We start from the raw sequence: 19,926 nt of genomic DNA, 5'->3' as shown, positions 1-19,926 counted from the left end.
CCAAATCATGTCCAGTCAATTGAATTTACCACAGGTGGACTCCAACCAAGATGTAGTAACATTTGAAGGATAATCAATGGAAACAGGATGCACTTGAGCTACATTTAGAGACTCATAGCAAAGCGTCTGAATACTTATGTAATTACAAAAATACAAAAAATTGTGGCAGCCGGGCGCATGCACGCTGACTTCGGTCGCCAGCTGTACGGTGTTTCCTCCGACACACTGGTGTGGCTGGCTTCCGGGTTAAGCGAGCAGTGTGTCAAGAAGCAGTGCAGCTTAGTAAGGTCGTGTTTGGGAGGACGCATGGCTCTCGCCCTTCACATCTCCCGAGTCCGTATGGGAGTTGCAGGGATGGGACAAGACTGTAACTACCAATTGGATATCCCAAAAAAGGGGAAAAAACTACCAAAATAATATATAGATATATACAGTACCAGTCAAAAGTTAGATACGGGAGTGGCGCAGTGGTCTAAGGCTGTGCCACGAGAGATTCTGGGTTTGAGTCCAGGCTCTGTCGCAGCGTCGTCCGGGTTAGGGGAGGGTTTGGCCGGCAGTGATGTCCTTGTCCCATCGCGCACTAGCGACTCCTGTGGCGGGCCGAGCGCAGTGCACGCTAACACCATCGCCATGTGTACAGTGTTTCCTCCGACACAGTGGTACGGTTGGCTTCCGGGTTAAGTTGGCATTGTGTCAAGAAGCAGTGCGGCTTGGTTGGGTTGTATTTCGGAGGAGGCACGGCTCTTGACCATCGCCTCTCCTGAGTCCGTACGGGAGTTGCTTTGAGGAGACAAGACTGTTGTACCAATTGGATACAACAAAATTGGGGAGAAAAAGGTGTAAAAAAAAAAAATCTACATTGTACATATGGAATCATGTAGTAAGCAAAAAAAAGTGTTAAACAAAACAAAATATCTTTTAGATTCTTCAAAGTAGCCACCCTTTGCCTTGATGACAGCTTTGCACACTCTTGGCATTCTCCAACCAGCTTCAACTGGAATGGTTTTCCAAAAGTCTTGAAGGAGTTCCCATATATGCTGAGCACTTGTTGGCTGCCTTTCCTTCACTCTGCGGTCCAACTCATCCCAAACCATCTCAATTGGGTTGAGGTCGGGTGATTGTGGAGGCCAGGTCATCTGATGCAGCACTCCATCACTCTTCTTCTTGGTCAAATAGCCCTTACACAGCCCTGAGGTGTGTTGGGTCATTGTTATTTTGAAAAACAAATGATGGGATATCACCGACAGTGTCACCAGCAAAGCACCATCACACCATCCCCTACATGCTTCACGGTGGGAACCACATATGCACATGTCATCCATTCACCTATTCTGCGTCTTACAAAGACACAGTGGTTGGAACCAAAAATCTTAAATTTGGACTCAGCAGACCAAAGGACAGATTTCCACCGGTCTAATATCCATTTCTCTTGTTTCTTGACCCAAGCAAGGGTCTTCTTATTGGTGTCCTTTAGTAGTGTTTTTTTGTTCTTGCAGCAATTCGACCATGAAGGCCTGATTCATGCAGTCTCCTCTGAACGGTTGATGCTGAGATATGTGTTACTTGAACTCTGTGAAGCATTTATTTGGGCTGCAATTTCTGAGGCTGGTAACTCTAATGAACTTATCCTCTGCAGAAGAGGTAACTCTGGGTCTTCTTTTCCTTTGGTGGTCCTCATGAGAGCCAGTTTCATCATAGCGCTTGATGGTTTTTGCGACAGAACTTAAACAAACTTCCAAAGATCTTGAAATGTTCTGCATTGACTGGCCTTCATGTCTTAAAACCTCTCTGGGATATGTGGGATTCAAATTCAAATTCCTTAAACATACAAGTATTATACACCATTTTAAAGCTTAACTTCTTGTTAATCCAGCCACAGTGTCTGATTTCAAAAAGGCTTTACGGCGAAAGCATACCATATGATTATGTTAGGTCAGCGCCTAGTCACAAAACAACATACAGCCATTTTCCAGCCAAAGAGAGGAGTCACAAAAAGCAGAAATAGAGATAAAATTAATCACTAACCTTTGATGATCTTCATCAGATGGCACTCATAGGACTTCCTGTTACACAATACATGTATGTTTTGTTCGATAAAGTTCATATTCATATCCAAAAATCTCAGTTTACATTGGCGCGTTATGTTCAATAATGTTTGCCTCTGAAACATCCAGTGATTTTGCAGTGAGCCACATCAATTTACAGAAATACTCATCATAAACGTTGATATAAGATACAAGTGTTTAACATAGAATTAAAGATACACTTCTCCTTAATGCAACCGCTGTGTCAGATTTCAAAAAAGCTTTACGGCAAAAGCACACCATGTGATAATCTGAGTACAGCACTCAGACACCAAAACAAGCCATACAGATACCCGCCATGTTGTGGAGTCAACAAAACTCAGAAATAGCGTTATAAATATTCACTTACCTTTGATGATCTTCATCGGAATGCACTCCCAGGAATCCCAGTTCCACAATAAATGTTTGTTTTGTTTCGATAAAGTCCATATTTATGTCCAAATACCTCTTTTTTGTTCACGCATTCAGTTCACTATTCCAAATGCAGAAGGCACATGCACTAGATACAGACGAAAAGTCAAAAAAGTTGTATTACAGTTTGTAGAAATATGTCAAACGATGTATAGAATCAATCGTTAGGATGTTTTTATCATAAATCTTCAATAATATTCCAACCGGCTTCCTTTGTCTTCAGAAATGAAAAGGAACTCAACTCGCTCTCACGGCCGCCCAAAAGACTGAGCTCATGCCACTTTTCCAGACACCTGATTCCAATAGCTCTTATTCTCTCCCCATTCACAGTAGAAGCCTGAAACAACATTCTAAAGACTGTTGACATCTAGTTGAAGCCTTAGGAAGTGCAATATCACCCCACAGACACTGTATATTGGATAGGCAATCACTTGAAAAACTACAAACCTCAGATTTCCCACTTCATGGTTGAATTTTTCTCAGGTTTTTGCCTGCCATATGAGTTCTGTTATACTCATAGACATCATTTAAACAGTTTTAGAAACGTCAGAGTGTTTTCTATCCAAATCTACTAATAATATGCATATCCTAGCTTATAACAGAGAACAGAACTGAAATGGCAGGTGAAACCCCAAGGACAACCCCCCCCCAATACATTTTTTTTATCCTATCACTGATTGCAATGCTTGGCACTTTTATAATAGGGCGAAATCGTGCCCAATTGCAGTTCCTAGGGCTTCCACTAGAAGTCAACAGTCTTTAGAAAGAGTTTCAGGCTGGTTTTTGGAAAAATGAGCCAGAAATTTTTGTTTTTCTAGGTGGCTCCCATTTCAGCTGTAGTGTTTCAAAGCGCGTAAATGAGAGCGCATTCTTTGGTATTTTTCTCCGGTAAAGACAATAACAATTTTTCGTCATAAATTTTATAGTTTATTTGCGTATTAGGGTACCTATTGTTTGATTATAAACGTTGATTGACTTGTTTGGATAAGTTTATTGGTAAAGTTTGGGATTCATTTTGTATGCATTTTGAAGGAGGGAAACCGAGTGGATTATTGACTGAAGCGCGCCAGCTAAACTGAGTTCTTATGGATAGAAGGACATTATCGAACAAAAGGACCATTTGTAATGTAACTGGGACCTTTAGGAGTGCCAACAGAAGATCTTCAAAGGTAAGGCATATATTATATCGCTATTTCTGACTTTCGTGTTGCAACTCCCTGGTTGAAAATGATTTGTTATGCATTTGTGTGCTGGGCACTGTCCTCAGATAATCACATGGTTTGCTTTCACCGTAAAGCCTTTTTGAAATCTGACACGGCGGCTGGATTAACCTCTATGGGCTAGGTGGGACGCTTGCGTCCCACCTACTCAACAGCCAGTTGAACCCTGTGGCGCGTTATTCAAATACCTTAGATATGATATTACTTCAATTTTTCAAAAATATGACTATTTTACACCATTTTAAAGATAAGACTCTCGTTAATCTAACCACACTGTCCGATTTCAAAAAGGCTTTACAACGAAAGCAAAACATTAGATTATGTCAGCAGAGTACCGAGCCAGAAATAATCAGACACCCATTTTTCAAGCTAGGATATAATGTCACATAAACCCAAACCACAGCTAAATGTAGCACTAACCTTTGATGATCTTCATCAGATGACAACCCTAGGACATTATGTTATACAATACATGCATGTTTTGTTCAATCAAGTTCATATTTATATCAAAAACCAGCTTTTTACATTAGCATGTGACTAGCATGTGACTAGCATTCCCACCGAACACTGCCGGTGAATTTACTAAATTACTCACGATAAACGTTCACAAAAAGCATAACAATTATTTTAAGAAGTATAGATACAGAACTCCTCTATGCACTCGATATGTCCAATTTTAAAATAGCTTTTCGGTGAAAGCACATTTTGCAATATTCTCAGTAGATAGCCCGGCATCACAGGGCTAGCTATTTAGACACCCAGCAGGTTTAGCACTCATCAAAGTCAGATTTACTATAAGAAAAATGTTATTACCTTTGTTGTCTTCGTCAGAATGCACTCCCAGGACTTCTACTTCAATAACAAATGTTGGTTTGGTCCAAAATAATCCATCGTTATATCCAAACAGCGGCGTTTTGTTCGTGCGTTCTAGACACTATCCTAAAGGGTAACTAAGGGTGACGACCATGGCGCAATTCGTGACAAAAGAATTCTAAATATTCCATTACCGTACTTCGAAGCATGTCAACCGCTGTTTAAAATCAATTTTTATGCAATTTTTCTCATAAAAAAGCGATAATATTCCGACCGGGAATCTGCGTTTAGATAAACAGACAAAGGAAAACAAAGCATTCGGTCGAAGCGGGCACGCGCCTAAGCCCATAGTACTCTGAGTGGCCACTTGCCAAAAGCGATAAAGTGTTTCAGCCAGAGCCTGCCTCGATATCGTTCAACGTTTTCCCGGGCTCTGAGACCCTATGGAAGACGTAGGAAGTGTCACGTTATTGCACAGATCCTGAGTCTTCAATAAAAAGAGCCAAGGTGAAACACTACTTCTCAGATAGGCCACTTCCTGCTTGAAATCTTCTCAGGTTTTGGCCTGCCATAGGAGTTCTGTTATACTCACAGACACCATTCAAACAGTTTTAGAAACTTTAGGGTGTTTTCTATCCAAAGCCAATAATTATATGCATATTCTAGTTACTGGGCAGGAGTAGTAACCAGATTAAATCGGGTACGTTTTTTATCCAGCCGTGTCAATACTGCCCCCTAGCCCTAACAGGTTAACAACAAGTTAAGCTTTATTTTGATGTATTGCACTTGTGATTTCATGAAAGTTAATATTTATAGTAATTTAATTTGAATTTGGCGCTCTGCAATTTCACCGGAAATTGTCGAAATGGGACGGTAGCGTCCCACTAATCCGTAAGAAGTTAATGGATGTAATACTACAACAAATACATTTGTATTTTGGTCATAAACCATTATGTACATATTTGAAAGAAAGTAGATAGCTGCTAACCAGACCTGATTCTCTAGGTCAGCCTTCTTGTTCTTGTTGGCCTCCAGTGTCTGCTGCAGCTTTGCCAGTTTGTCCTGGACCTCTTTGAGGGCAGCCTGTTTTTTACGCAGGCTCTCCATGGCCACCTTCAGCTCCCCCTCTGCCTGAGCTAGCTTCTCCTTCTTAGGGGCCACCACTTTGGCCACTCTGAGCGAGAGGAGGAGAGAATATATATAGGTTGGGGTTCCATTCAGGAAATGTAACTTAACATTTTCTAATAATAACCACCAAGGCTTCTTTCAATTTACTTCAATAAAACAACTCAGTATCCTTGTGAGATTCAAGAATAGACTATATTGTACTGTACTATTCAATGCGATCACAATTATTCTTACAGATTACAGCTCTACACGTTACTCACTTGTCGTAGGATTCCATGGCACGCACCCACTTGCACAGCCCCTCGGCGGCCGTGGAGGCGGTACGGATCTTCTCAGGGACAAAGTCTGGGTTGGTGATGTACTGTTTGCGGATAATGGCGATGAGGTGGGGTGGGATGTTTTCCTTGTCGTACTCGTGAAGGCTCTGAAGAAACTTCATGTCTCCAAGGAGCTTCTTGGCCGGGCCCCAGAAGTCCTCCACCTTCTTGCCGGAGCCCGAGGGGTCAGGGATGCGGTCCGGCTTCAGGCCCTTCAGGATGCAGATGGCCTCCATCACCAGCTTGACCGCCGGTGGAGGGCTCTTCATGGACTTGACCACTGTGATGTCCTAGACAAAGGAGCAAACAATCACAGTCACCAAGGGCTGAACTTTGTTTGGGCGTTGGCACATTTTTGGGCGCATTTCATGTTTATGAGAGATTTAGGCTATGCCAAAGTGTTGTGCACATGATTCTCAAGTTAGGATTTGGTCCTTTCAGCATCATCTTTATATAAAGTTATACATTGACTTAGCTGCATCCCAGATCTCTATACGCTTTAGCAAACTCTTCTGACCGGCTTGACAAAGAATGAATACAACAGAGATAAAGTGGCTGAACCACAAACTTATCTGGAGACAGGCCATCATTGATTGGGCCTAACATTTATATACAAAGAAGAATAAATATACTGAATATAGTTAAATGGCAATTGGAAAAATATCCTGCATTATTTTGGAAGGGGGGTGGGCAAAGGCTGAATTCTGAGAGGGGTTGGGATAAAGCAGAAGACAAGTCCATTGGAGATTGCTTTACGTTGACTTTATAGTCCAATATCCCAATCGTTTTCCAACCTGGTTGGTTAGTGTGTCCAGAGCGGACAGGGCTGACTCCAGGATGGGCATGGCGATGGCCAGGTCGGCATCGCACTCATCCTTGATGGCCTTGGCCGCCATGGCCTGTTCGTTGGCCACCGCCTCATCCACCTTCACCACCTTCTCCGTCTTGGCAACCTCCACCGACTCGTGCTCAATCACCACCATCATCTCATCCACCTCCTTGCTGGCCACACGCAGCTGCGGCTGCAGGGCCTCCAGTTCCACCTGCATGGTGGCTACCTGGGCGGCTGCAGACTCCAGCTTCTCCAAGCCCACTTCATAGCGGCGCTTCAGTTTCATTACTTCTCTGTGGATGCAGAGAGTGTTGGGTGTTTCAACTTAATTATGTCAGTTTAATGGGTAGTAATATATTCATAACCACTGGCATAATATCAAAATCTCTTGCATCTATATTAAAAATTACTAACATTGACTCAGATCTGTTTGGTGCTCTCTTGCCAACAACCACAGGTGTTGGCTACACAACACAAATAGATCAGGGACCAGGCTATAAATGAATGTAAAAGCCACATATTTGGGGGGGAAAAGATGTTGACTGTTTCTCAATCCAAAGGCAGCTGCCTGTTGGCTACCTTCCTCAAAGGGAAGAGTCCTTGTGGACTGAGAAACAGCCTTCTTGTTTTGACTGTTTCTTACGCTCTCTTCTTCTCCAACAGGGCCTTGAAGGTGGAGATGAGCTCCAGGTAGGAGGTGGGCGTGACATAGTTATGGCGCTGCAGCTCGGACAGGAAACAGGCCGACAGCTCGATGGTGGACGTGTGGAAGCTCTTGCACATGTTAATGCAGCCCATCCGCGACTCGTCCGTCATCTCGATGTCCTCCAGGAACCGTGAGGCCACCGCCTGCAGCGCGTCCTCCGGCCAGCTCTGGAAGGAGAGAGTATAGGGTGAAGTTGCCCCTAGATAAGCTGATCTTACATTAGTTTTGCAAGGTTAGGATTGGAGAGGGGAAGCTGATACTAGATCAGAGTAAATGAAAAGCCTGAATGAGTTCCATAATTATATACAGTACCAGTCAAAAGTTTGGACACACCTACTCAATCCAGGGTTTTTCTTTATTTTTTACATTGTAAAATATTAGTGAAGACAAAAAAACTATGAAATAACACATGGAATCATGTAATAAGCAAAAAAGTGTTAAACAAATCAAAATAACTATGTTTAATTGTTAACAATTAAATTAATCATGTAACAATTAACTCATTAGTAATTTGGGCTCCACGGAAGAAAATGTTTAAAGAGTTACCATCTCCCAAATTAAACTCTGGAAGATAAGTTATATATCGATAACAGTCACTTATTAATAATTACCTCATATCAGTCTAATTCTGAACAGTCTTGGATCTGCAAGAACCCCGACCTTTGCTCATCATTCAGTACCACACAAATTGATTTAATTATTTATTTACTAAGTAATTAAATAATAACAGAGAATACACATACACACTTACATTAGACAAAAGGCTCCAGTGGACTGACAATATATGACGGCTTAATACACAGAGACAGAGAAGGGGGTTGGGAAAATAGAGACAGAGAAAAAGGGACATTTATCGCGGATACATTATAGGACTGTCTTCACATTAATCATATAAACACAGCAAAAAAGAAACGTCCCTTTTTCAGGACCCTGTCTTTCAAAGATAGTTCGTAAAAAAAGTGCTCTTCACTGACGAGTCGTGGATTTGTCTCACCAGGGGTGATAGTCGGGTTCGCGTTTATCGTCGAAGGAATGATCATTACACAGAGGCCTGTACTCTGGAGCGGGATAGATTTGGAGGTGGAGGGTCCGTCATGGTCTGGGGTGGTGTGTCACAGCATCATCGAACTGAGTTTGTTGTCATTGCAGGCAATCTCAACGCTGTGCGTTACAGGGAAGACATCCTCCTCCCTCATGTTGTACCCTTCCTGCAGGCTCATCCTGACATTACCCTCCAGCATGACAATGCCACCAGCCATAGTGCTCGTTCTGTGCGTGATTTCCTGCAAGACAGGAATGTCAGTGTTTCTGCCATGGCCAGCGAAGAGCCCGGATCTCAATCCCAGTGAGCACGTCTGGGACCTGTTGGATCGGAGGGCAAGTTCCCCCATAAATGTCCGGGAACTTGCAGGTGCAAGTTAGTCACGTCTGTGGAACTTGATCAGTTTATGTCTCAGTTGTTGAATCACGTTATGTTCATACATGTTAAGTTTGCTGAAAATAAACGCAGAGTTTATTTTTATTTATTTTTGCTGAGTTTACCTTGCACACTAACCGCCGCACGTTTTGGTAAGAAATAATGAATGTATTTACGTGTTGAATGTTTTCCTTTCATCGTGTATCTCTGTTGGACCCAGGCCTCCGTGAAAAGGGTTCCGTTGGGCCTTCTCCCAAATTAAGTGTAAGTCTCTGATTGTCCACCAGAGGTCACAATGTCCTTCTTATTTGTCTGTGGCTTCAATGCCTTGCCCTGTAGCCTTAAGCAGAACTAACAGGAAGGTGTTTTACGTTCACCTGTTCTGGAAGAGTGGTACTCTGAAGACAGCTAATCAGCCGTGTCAATGATCCCCAGGTGGATGGCGAGAGCAGTGTAGTCGATGATGGTTTGATGAGAGTACCAGGATGGTCCTACTTAAATTCACTTTTTTAGTTACAATACTTAGAACAGCTACTCAGCCGTAACATGATTGTTAGAGAGGCTACTATGTCGTCTTCACCTCGTGTTGATTTTCAGGGTCGTAACCAATGGAGACCTACGCTGCAGCTTGAGTCCTTCTGGTCGGTGAAGTTATCTTCTTCACCTCATGTTGAGATTAAACATTTCAACCATTTAAGACATGTCACTCTCGCCTCATATGTCCTGGTCTGATATGTTAATTATTAGTCATTTTAACCTGTTATGGCTAGGGGGCAGTATTTTCACAGCCGGATAAAAAGAGTACCCGATTTAATCTGATTATTACTCCTGCCCAGAAACTAGAATTTGCATATAGCTTTGGATAGAAAACACTCCAAAGTTTCTAAAACTGTTTGAATGGTGTCTGTGAGTATAACAGAACTCATTTGGCAGGCCAAAACCTGAGAAGATTCCATGCAGGAAGTGGCCTGTCTGACAATTTCTTGCCTTTCTTGATTATCTCTATCCATTACAGAGGATCTCTGCTGTTACGTGACACTTCCTACGGCTCCCATGGGCTCTCAGAAGGCGGCAAAAAGCTGAATCGTGGCTTTGCAGGCTCTGGTTGAAAAAAAGTTGCGCGTTTGGGTAGTGGCTGGTTACAGTACTGTGAGACTCAGGCGCGTGCCCGCGTCGACCCCATGCTATGTTTTCTTTTGTCTGTTTACCTAAACGCAGATTCCCGGTCGGAATATTATCGCTTTTTTACGAGAAAAATGGCATAAAAATTGATTTTAAACAGCGGTTGACATGCTTCGAAGTACGGTAATGGAATATTTAGAAATCTTTTGTCACGAATTGCGCCATGCTCGTGACCCTTATTTACACTTCGGATAGTGTCTTGAACGCACAAACAAAACGCCGCTATTTGGATATAACGATGGATTATTTTGGACCAAACCAACATTTGTTATTGAAGTAGCAGTCCTGGGAGTGCATTCTGACGAAGACAACAAAGGTAATCAAACTTTTGTAATAGTAAATCGGAGTTTGGTCAGGGCTAAACTTGGTCGGTGTCTAAATGGCTAGCCGTGATGGCTGGGCTATCTACTGAGAATATTGCAAAATGTGCTTTCACCGAAAAGCTATTTTAAAATCGGACATATCGAGTGCAGAGGTGTTCCCATATTTATTCATCCTGACCCATCCATCAGTTCGTGGTGGAGGCTGATGCTTCGGATGTCGGAGTGGGGGCTGTCCTGTACCAGCGTTCCACCCTGGACCTCAAGTTACATCCCTGTGCCTTCTTCTCCCATCGCCTCAACGTCATGGAGAGGAATTACGATGTGGGGAATTGTGAGCTTCTCGCAGTGAAGATGGCGTTGGAAGAGTGGAGACACTGCTTAGAGGGGACGGAATATCTGTTCATTGTGTGGACGGATCACAAGAACCTGGAATATCTTCGCACCGCAAGATAGGTGGGCCCTGCTTTTCACCCGGTTTAACTTCTTATGGATGGTGGCAGTATTGAGTCGCTTGGATGACTGACGTGCCCAGAGTAAACTGCCTCCTACTCCCTCCCAGAAACTAAGATATGCATATTATTAGTAGATTTGGATAGAAAACACAAGTTTCTAAAACTGTTTGAATGATGTCTGTGAGTATAACAGAACTCATATGGCAGGCAAAACCCTGAGAAAAAATCCAACCAGGAAGAGTCTGTGGGGTCATTTTGCACTTCCTAAGGCTTCCATTGGCTGTCAACAGCCTTTAGAAACGTCTTTCATGCGTCTCCTGTTACTGGGCAAAGAACAGGAGCTCAGTCTATCAGTGGACTGCCTGGGAGCAGTGAATTGTTTACTGCGCAGGCACGCTGGTGCGCCGCTCATTCTTTTTCTTCTGTAATGAATACGCTATTGTCCGGTTGGAATATTATCAACGTTTTATTTTAAAAAGACCCTAAGGATTGATTGTAAACATCGTTTGACATGTTTCTACGAACAGTAATGGAACTATTTGACTTTTTGTCTCTTATTTTACGCACACGCGTTATGCCTTTGGATAGTGATCTGTACGCATGAACAAAACAGAGGTATTTGGACATAAATATGGAGTATTTCGAACAAAAATAACATTTCTTGTGGAAGTAGGAGTCCTGGTAGTGCATTCCAACCAACATCAGCAAAGGTAAGGGAATATTTATAATACTAATTCTGAGTTTAGTTGACTCCAGAACTTTGCTGGTATCTGTATTGCTTGCTTTGATGGTTGAGCTCTGTACTCAGAATATTGACAAATGTGCTTTCGCCGAAAAGCTATTTTAAAATCGGACACAGCGGTAGCATTAAGGAGTAGTGTATCTATAATTCTTTCAATAACTTTTGTAAATTTAATCAACGTTTATGATGAGTATTTTTGTAAATTGATGTGCTCATTCACCGGGTGTTTTGGTGGGAATACATTTTCTGAACATCACGCGCCAATGTAAAATGGGGTTTTTGGATATAAATATGAACTTTATCGAACAAAACATGCATGTATTTTGTAACATTGAGTCCTGGGAGTGTCATCTGATGAAGATCATCAAAGGTTAGTAATTGATTTTAGCTGACTTCTGGTTTTTGTGATGCCTCTGCTTGCTTGGAAAATGGCTGTGTGATTTTTCTTGTTTTGTTGCTGTCCTAACATAATCTAATGTTTTGCTTTCGCCGTTGAGCAAGCGTCCCACCCCTGGTACACCCTATCAACAGCAGGTGAAATATCAAGGGCGCCAAATTTGAAAACAATTAAATGTCATAATTCAAATTTCTCAAACATACAACTATCTTACACCCTTTGAAAGATAAACATCTCCTTAATCTAACCAAGTTGTCCGATTTCAAAAAGGCTTTACGGCGAAAGCATAAAGTTAGATTATGTTAGGACAGTACATTGAAAATAGCTGTGTGTAATGTTTTGTCAATGCAAAGACAGGCGTCACCAAAAGCAGAAAACCAGCTAAAATTATGCACTAACCTTTGACAATCTTCACCAGATGACACTCCTAGGACATTATGTTAGACAATACATGCATTTTTTGTTCTATCAAGTTCATATTTCTATCTAAAAACAGCGTTTTACTATGGCGTTGATGTTGAGGAAATATTTTCCCTCCAATTCCGCCAGTCAATCAGCACAACAAATGAAATAATTACTATTCGAAAACATTGGTAAAATATTATATTGTCATTCAAAGAATTATAGATTAACATCTCGTGAACGCAACCGCATTGCCAGATTTAAAAATAACTTTACTGGGAAATCACACTTTGTAATAATCTGAGTACTGCGCCCAGAAAAATAGGCTTTGCGATACAGACTAGGCGCCATGTTGGAGAGATCTAAAATCAAAAATACTATGTAAATAATCCCTTACCTTTGATTATCTTCATCAGAAGGCACTTCCAGGAATCCCAGGTCCATAACAAATGTAGTTTTGTTCGAAAAAGCTCATAATTTATGTCCAAAAAGCTCTGTGTTGTTAGCGCGTCCTGTAGGCTACTCAAAAACATGAACAACGCCCGCCGGACTTGTCTTCACCAAAGAGGGAAAAAAATATATTTACGTTCGTTCAAACATGTCAAACGTTGTATAGCATAAATCATTAGGGCCTTTTTCAATCAGAACTTCAATAATATTCAAGGCGGACGATTGCATTCTCTTTTAAAACGTATTGGAACGAGAGTACCCAAACATGCACTCGCGCGCCAGAGTAGTATTGGCCATCCGCTTATGACCAACGTTCCAAGTCTCTTGTTCGGTCAGTTTTCACAGTAGAAGACTCAAACTACTTTGTAAAGACTGGTGACATCTAGTGGATGGCGTAGGAAGTGCTCAATGATTAATAAGTCCCTGTGTGTTTCAATGGCATAGGCTTAAAAGTAATTCAACACATCAGGTATCCACTTCCTGTCAGAATTTGTCTAAGGGTTTTGACTGCCATATGAGTTCTGTTATACTTACAGACACCATTCAAACAGTTTTTGAAAATTCAGAGTGTTTTCTATCCAAATCTGTTAATAATATGCATATCCTAGCTTCTGAGTTGGTGTAGGAGGCAGTTAAAAATGGGCACATATTTTTTTCAAAATTCTCAATACTGCCCCCTAGCCCCAACAGGTTTTAACTTCTCCCTCTCTTACCGACCGGGATCCAAGAATATCAAGCCGGATGCTCTGTCACGCCGCTATAGCCCTGCGGCTACACCCTCGGACCCTGAGACCATCCTTCCCACCTCGTGCCTGGCGACAGCACTCAGCTGGGGAATAGGGAAGCAGGTTCATGAGACAACGCAGCATTCCCAGGCAAACCCTGGGGGGCAGCTAGATAACCGGATGTTTGTTACTGACGCTGTCCGCCCCTCGGTCCTGGAGTGGGCCCACTCCTCCAGGATTCAGGAAATCTTAATGCTACAGCATACAATGACATTCTAGACGATTCTGTGCTTCCAAATTTGTGGCAACAATTTGGGGAAGGCCCTTTCCTGTTTCAGAATGACAATGCCCCTGTGCACAAAGCGAGGTCCATACAGAAATGCTTTGTCAAGAACGGTGTGTAAGAACTAGACTGGGCTGCACAGAGCCCTGACCTCAGCCCCATTGAACACCTTTGGGATGAATTGGAACGCTGACTGAGAGCCAGGCCTAATCGCCCAATATCAGTTTCCGACCTCACTAATGGCCTTGTGGCTGAATGGAAGCAAGTCCCTGCAGCAATGTTCCAACATCTATTGGAAAGCCTTCCCAGAAGAAAGCCTTCCCAGAAGAATTGCAGCAAAGGGTGGACCAACTCCATATTAATGGCCATGATTTTGTAATGAGATGTTCGATGAGCAGGTGTCAACATACTTTGGTCATGTAGTGTATATTACCTGGAACCAGTCGATGGTGCAACAGTTGATGAGGGCGGGGAAGCGTCTCAGGCGGCTCCGGAAGGTGTCTCCAATAGGGCTCATGGCCAGCACCACGTGCAGCTGTGAGCGGCAGCGCTCCAGGAACATGTTGAAGAGCGATAGTGGGCTGCCATCCGTCTGCTTGTCGCGCTCCCGCTGACGATCAAGCACACGCATGCGCTCGCAGATCTCTGCTTTCTCGTCAGTCGCAAACAGGTTGGGTACCTGGCGTGAGGAAGGGGAAAATGGAAGGGAATGAGGATTTTTTTCATGACACTGTAGCCATTTTTTTGTTGTTGATTATTATAAAACATTTTAAACCACCTAAATGTTTGCATTTATGTATTTTGTAAATTGAGATATGGGTGTGTATCTCAAATGTTCATGCAAACCATTAATTAATTCATGCAATATTAACATGATTTAAGAAAAGTTCAAGTTAGGGAAATTACATAAATCACATAATGTATATGCCAAGTCTGTGTGTTTGTCTCTGTTGTTGCGTTTGTGACCCTGAATTTCTCTATAGGGGATAAAAAAGTGTCTGTCTGTCTGTCTGTCCATCCATCCATCACCTCTCCAGTGTTGAGCAGGTTGCTGACGTCCTCCAGGAAGGACTCCATCTTGATCTGCGTGTCAGTGAAGAGGAAGACACCGTGCGTATCGCCCTGCGTGGACTTGCGCATGATCAGCTTGAGGTCGTCACGCCACTCCGTCATGCCGTAGCTCTTTGCAATCTCCACCTGTTCAAAAAGTAGATTGTGATTGTTATTGACAGTTTATGTAATTTTATACAAAATACAATTGTTAATGAAAAAACGTTTCTCCACCTGGAAGAGCTCCGCCTCCGCCATGTGGGCGGCCAACCGGGTAACAGACTGTCTCCCACTCCCGCCCACCCCCACCAGCAAGGCATGGCCGCGCGGCTGCTTGAGCACGCGTGAGATGCGGCACACATGCTCGATGGCGAAGCGGAAGAGTACCAGGTTCATGGGCGCCTTGCTGATGTTGTTGTACTCATCCAGGTGCGACTCAACCACCTGCCGCAGCTGGTCCAGGTTGTTCACCTCGCGGTAGTTGCGGTCCTCGCCCTTGGGGTCGTGGAAGTCACAGAACATGAGGCTGCGGAGGTCATCCTCCGTCACGCACCCGTCCTGGTCCTGGTCTAGGTGCTGGAAGAGCTGGTGGAAGTCCTCTTTGAGGTAGGACTGGGACACCTCCTGGAGGTAGCCCACCATCCAGGCCCGGTCTGAGTCGTGCACTAGACGGTCGTAGTACACCCTCTGGACCTGTGAGAGTGAATGAAGTAGCAATTTGTCAGCATGAGAATTGAACACCTGGGGCTGATTGCACCAGTTGGGCATAAGAAAGTTAGACTTAAATGCTAGGTCGGGGATAGCTACGTCTGACTTTGGGATCATAATTTACACCTGTTGCACCAACCAAAAATATGACTAGTCATAGCTAAGTTTGAAGAAAGCAATGCGGGCATAGCTACGTCATGAGATTTGATGCTTCATAATGATGGTTGCTAGGCACCGCCCATTACTAGGTTGTTACCATCCTATTTGCAGTTCTAAACTTTGCGAGGCATGTCCCATCACTTCGCAAAGCCCGCCACTATGCATGCACATTTTCTTAACCACAACTGGATGGATCAATCAATAATTACTGTGGAAATGAATATCACTAAATTACAAAAATGCCATTGAAGGCATTTACCATATTGTTGCTTACTGAAACACCCAAAGTCATCCAACCGTTTTAAATACTTTAATCAGTGTGTGGTCACTATAATTTCAGCACCGTTATGATTGGGACAGCGTTATTGCACTGCTTTGAGATAAGAGTCAGATTTTTGATTTCACAGAATCTCCATTTTGATATTTGTTTACAATTAGGCTGGGAAAATGTTTGCCAAATTAAAGTGAGTGTTGATGACGCAAATTTTTTGTCTAGTTTGCTCATCTAACAGTGTTATCAGAACATTTTGCTAACATATTATGTAGCCTATACTAGCCTAGTATAACAGGTGGATTATTTTGCTCTTCAGTCACGTAGTAGCCTAGGCTATATCCCGACTTAAAGCCCTTGACTTGTATCTGTATATTTGGTTAATTGACCTCTGGCTGGGCAAATAAGTGAAGGTGGCAGCTCATCTATTAGTTTGCTAATATCTGATCAGACACATTTAGCATGCTATAATGTAGCATATAAATCAAGTGTATTATTTTGCCATTGACTCGCGCATAGACAACTCAAAAATAGGTTGTGAAATATAGACTCACATCCTTAAAAAAAATATAGATTTCTATTATTTTCTGTGCATATCATGAAAAAGACAATTTAACACCCTACACCTGCTCCCTAGTAGGCATAGAATCTACGCCCACGCGTAGCTCATAGAAGGGCTTACACCTAGGTGGGAGCAACAGGTATAGTTTTTTGGCCCGGCGTAGAGCACATTTTACGCTGGAAATAGAGTTACGACCCACTTAAGACCAACTGGTGCAACAGGCCCCTGAATATTATTACAATTTACACGTCATGATTTGTTAGAACCTTGAGAATATAGACTCATGGGACAGTTTATTCAGTTACTGTTCGATTGAACGTCAGAATGGGCAAAACAAGTGACCGAAGCGTCTTTGAGCGTAGTACGATCGTCTGTGCCAGGCTAGCCAGATCCAGTTTCTCAGAAACTCCTCGATCCTGGTCACCGAGGATTACTGCAGCAGATGACCACACCGGGTTCCACTCCCATCAGCTAAAAACAAGAAGAAGTGGCTCCAGTGAGCACGCGATCACCAACACTGGACAATTGCCTGGAACATGACAGCGAGTTCAGTTTACTTGAGAGGCCTGCACAGTCCCCAGACCTCAACCCAATAGAGTATACAGTATTTGGGATGAGATGGAACCGGCTATTCGCACCATGAATGTTCCTGCCGTCCAATCTGCAGCAACTGCATGATGCCATCGCATAAGCTTAGGCCAACATCCCTGTGGAAAGTTTCCGACACCTTGTAAAATGCCACAAATAATTCAGGCTGTTCTGGAGGCAAAGGGGGGTCTGACCCGGTACTAGATAGGTGTACCTAATAAACTGGCTGGTGAGTGTAGATTCATAAGGGCTTGACAATAACCTTTTTAGCACCACTTGATCTTCGGACAAGTAGGATAGATTTTTTACTTCAATCCTAAAGCTCAAGTCACTTGTCCAAAAATAGAAATACATGTCTATCAGCATGGGCCAAAAAGGTGACAGAATCTTTTTTTGTGTTGAATGATGCAACGAACCATTTCACAAAATAAAATGCATTATTATTATTACACAAGCCTAAGAGCACTATGCGCAATGCCAAGCGTCGGTTGAAGTGGTGTAAAGCTCGCCGCTATTGGGCTCTGGAGCAGTGGAAACACATTCTCTGGAGTGATGAATTACGCTTCACCATCTGGCAGTCTGATGGACGAATCTGGGTTTGGCGGATGCCAGGAGAATACTACCTGCCCCAATGCATAGTGCCAACTCTAAAGTTTGGTGGAGGAGGAATAATGGTCTGGGACCGTTATTCATGGTTTGGGCTAGGCCCGTAGTTCAAGTTAAGGAAAATATTAACGCTACAGCATACAATGACATTCTAGACGATTCTGTGCTTCCAACTTTGTGGCAACAATTTGGGGAAGGCCCTTTCCTGTTTCAGCATGACAATGCCCTCGTGCACAAAGCGAGGTCCATACAGAAATTATTTGTAGAGATCGGTGTGGAAGAACTTTAACTGGCCTGCACAGAGCCCTGACCTCAACCCCATCGAACACCTTTGAGATAAATTGGAACGCTGACTGCGAGCCAGGCCTAATCGCCCAACACCAGTGCCCAACCTCACTAATGGTCTTGTCCCTGAATGGAAGCAAGTCCCTACAGCAATGTTCCAGCATCTAGTGGAAAGTCATCCCAGAAGAGTGGAGGCTATAGCAGAAAAGGGGAGGACCAACTCCATCTTAATGCCCATCATTTTGGAATGAGATGTTTGAGGAGAAGGTGTCCACATACTTTTGGTTAGGTAGTGAACAACACTGCCCCTTTAAGACATAACAAAGCTTTTCAAAGATAGCTGGAAATGTGCAAGTTGTGTACTCTTGTTGGAAGCAATCAGTCTTCCATCATGACCACATGTGATCGAAAGACCGTTTGTGCCTTTCAATGGTTTCAACTCCGATGCGCTGTGCCTAACACAACATTACCGCCTCCGTCTTGCAAAGTTAGATTTGTTTTGTTACATTTATGTTAATAAAATTACAATTCATTTGCCACTCAACTTAATTCATTTCTCCCAATATTTGTACTTCCCATAGGGATAGATAACACCACGGTAATGCAAGTGCAGAGTTTGGGAGATGAAAGTCCGCAACACATCGCATCTGGAGGACACTTTGATCCAATTTTGATAGGATAAAATATTTGATATTGTGATTTTTGTGACTTTTTTACTTTACATCTATGTTCTGCTTGTCTGAATTATTTATTTTTTACCTGTCTCGGGCAAACTTGAATACTGAGCCCTGTATACATACCTCATGCACCCAGAGGCGCTTGATGGCGCTGGGGTTCTCAGCTGTTTCAGGTCGGGACAGACAGATGCCCTGGATGACGCGGGAGAAGTCTCGCAGGTTAAAAAGGTAGTGGGACTTGGCCGGGGTTGGCAGCAGGTTCTTGGTGGCCTCCTGGTACACAGACATTGTGCCATTGATGATCTGAGCGGTCAGCATTGCAAATGGCTTGGGAAAAGCAAACCTGGTGAGGAAGAGGTGAGGAGTCATAAATTATATTATATACACGCAATAACAATTGTGCAAACGTTCCACATGCGCACACACGCACACTCACACACACACACACACACACACACACACACACACACACTATAGCCTCAGCCGTGTTAACAATTTATGATATTCTTCAACAACACAGACCCCAAAGCAAATCAAGGGGAGAGAAATATATTTATTAAAAGAGAACAAATCATAGTTGTTATGCTGGAAAGTGGATGGTTGGTGTTCATTCTTCTCTGTTCTCATTGTTTCTCCACTGAACAAAGAGACAGGATGGAGTTTAAACCAAAACCTAGCCTGTGGTTGACCAATTAGAATTCATTGCAGCAAAAATGGGCCAATGGTGAAAATACAAAGTATCCCATGTCAGCTTCAATGTATAGCTCATTTGGACCAATGACAACTTGCCACACATAGCTACAGTTGAAGTCGGATGTTTACATACACTTAGATTGGAGTCATTAAAACTCATTTTTCAACCACTCCACAAATTTCATGTTAACTAACTATAGTTTTGGCAAGTCGGTTAGGACATATACTTTGCGCATGACAAGTAATTTTTCCAACAATTGTTTAGAGACAGATTATGTCACTTATAATTCACTGTATCACAATTCCAGTGGGTCAGAAGTTTACATACACTAAGTTGACTGTGCCTTTAAACAGCTTGGAAAATTCCAGAAAATTATGTCATGGCTTTATAAGCTTCTGATAAACATTTCAGTCAATTGGAGGTGTACCTGTGGATGTATTTC

At 42.9% G+C, this 19,926-nt stretch overlaps 1 protein-coding gene across 2 annotated transcripts in view; it reads right to left on the bottom strand.

Moving 5' to 3' along the window:
- The window catches only part of dnah7 (dynein, axonemal, heavy chain 7), a 279,868-nt gene that overhangs the window by 125,584 nt on the left and 134,358 nt on the right, over positions 1 to 19,926 (bottom strand). For both annotated transcript variants that reach the window (XM_082968848.1, XM_045707381.2), the window contains exons 40-47: positions 18,914 to 19,133; positions 15,169 to 15,627; positions 14,914 to 15,081; positions 14,318 to 14,563; positions 7,449 to 7,678; positions 6,768 to 7,098; positions 5,917 to 6,263; positions 5,522 to 5,702 (exon numbers count right to left, since the gene is read on the bottom strand). In XM_082968848.1, the coding sequence (XP_082824974.1) occupies positions 5,522 to 5,702; positions 5,917 to 6,263; positions 6,768 to 7,098; positions 7,449 to 7,678; positions 14,318 to 14,563; positions 14,914 to 15,081; positions 15,169 to 15,627; positions 18,914 to 19,133 (2,182 nt within the window). The remainder of the gene's footprint in view (positions 1 to 5,521; positions 5,703 to 5,916; positions 6,264 to 6,767; positions 7,099 to 7,448; positions 7,679 to 14,317; positions 14,564 to 14,913; positions 15,082 to 15,168; positions 15,628 to 18,913; positions 19,134 to 19,926) is intronic.

This window comes from Salmo salar, chromosome 25 (genome assembly GCF_965601325.2).
Source record: "Salmo salar chromosome 25, fSalSal1, whole genome shotgun sequence".
In the NCBI taxonomy this organism is placed as follows: domain Eukaryota; kingdom Metazoa; phylum Chordata; class Actinopteri; order Salmoniformes; family Salmonidae; genus Salmo; species Salmo salar.
Note: the sequence above shows the minus strand (reverse complement) of the source record. Positions and strands in the feature narration are given on the sequence as shown.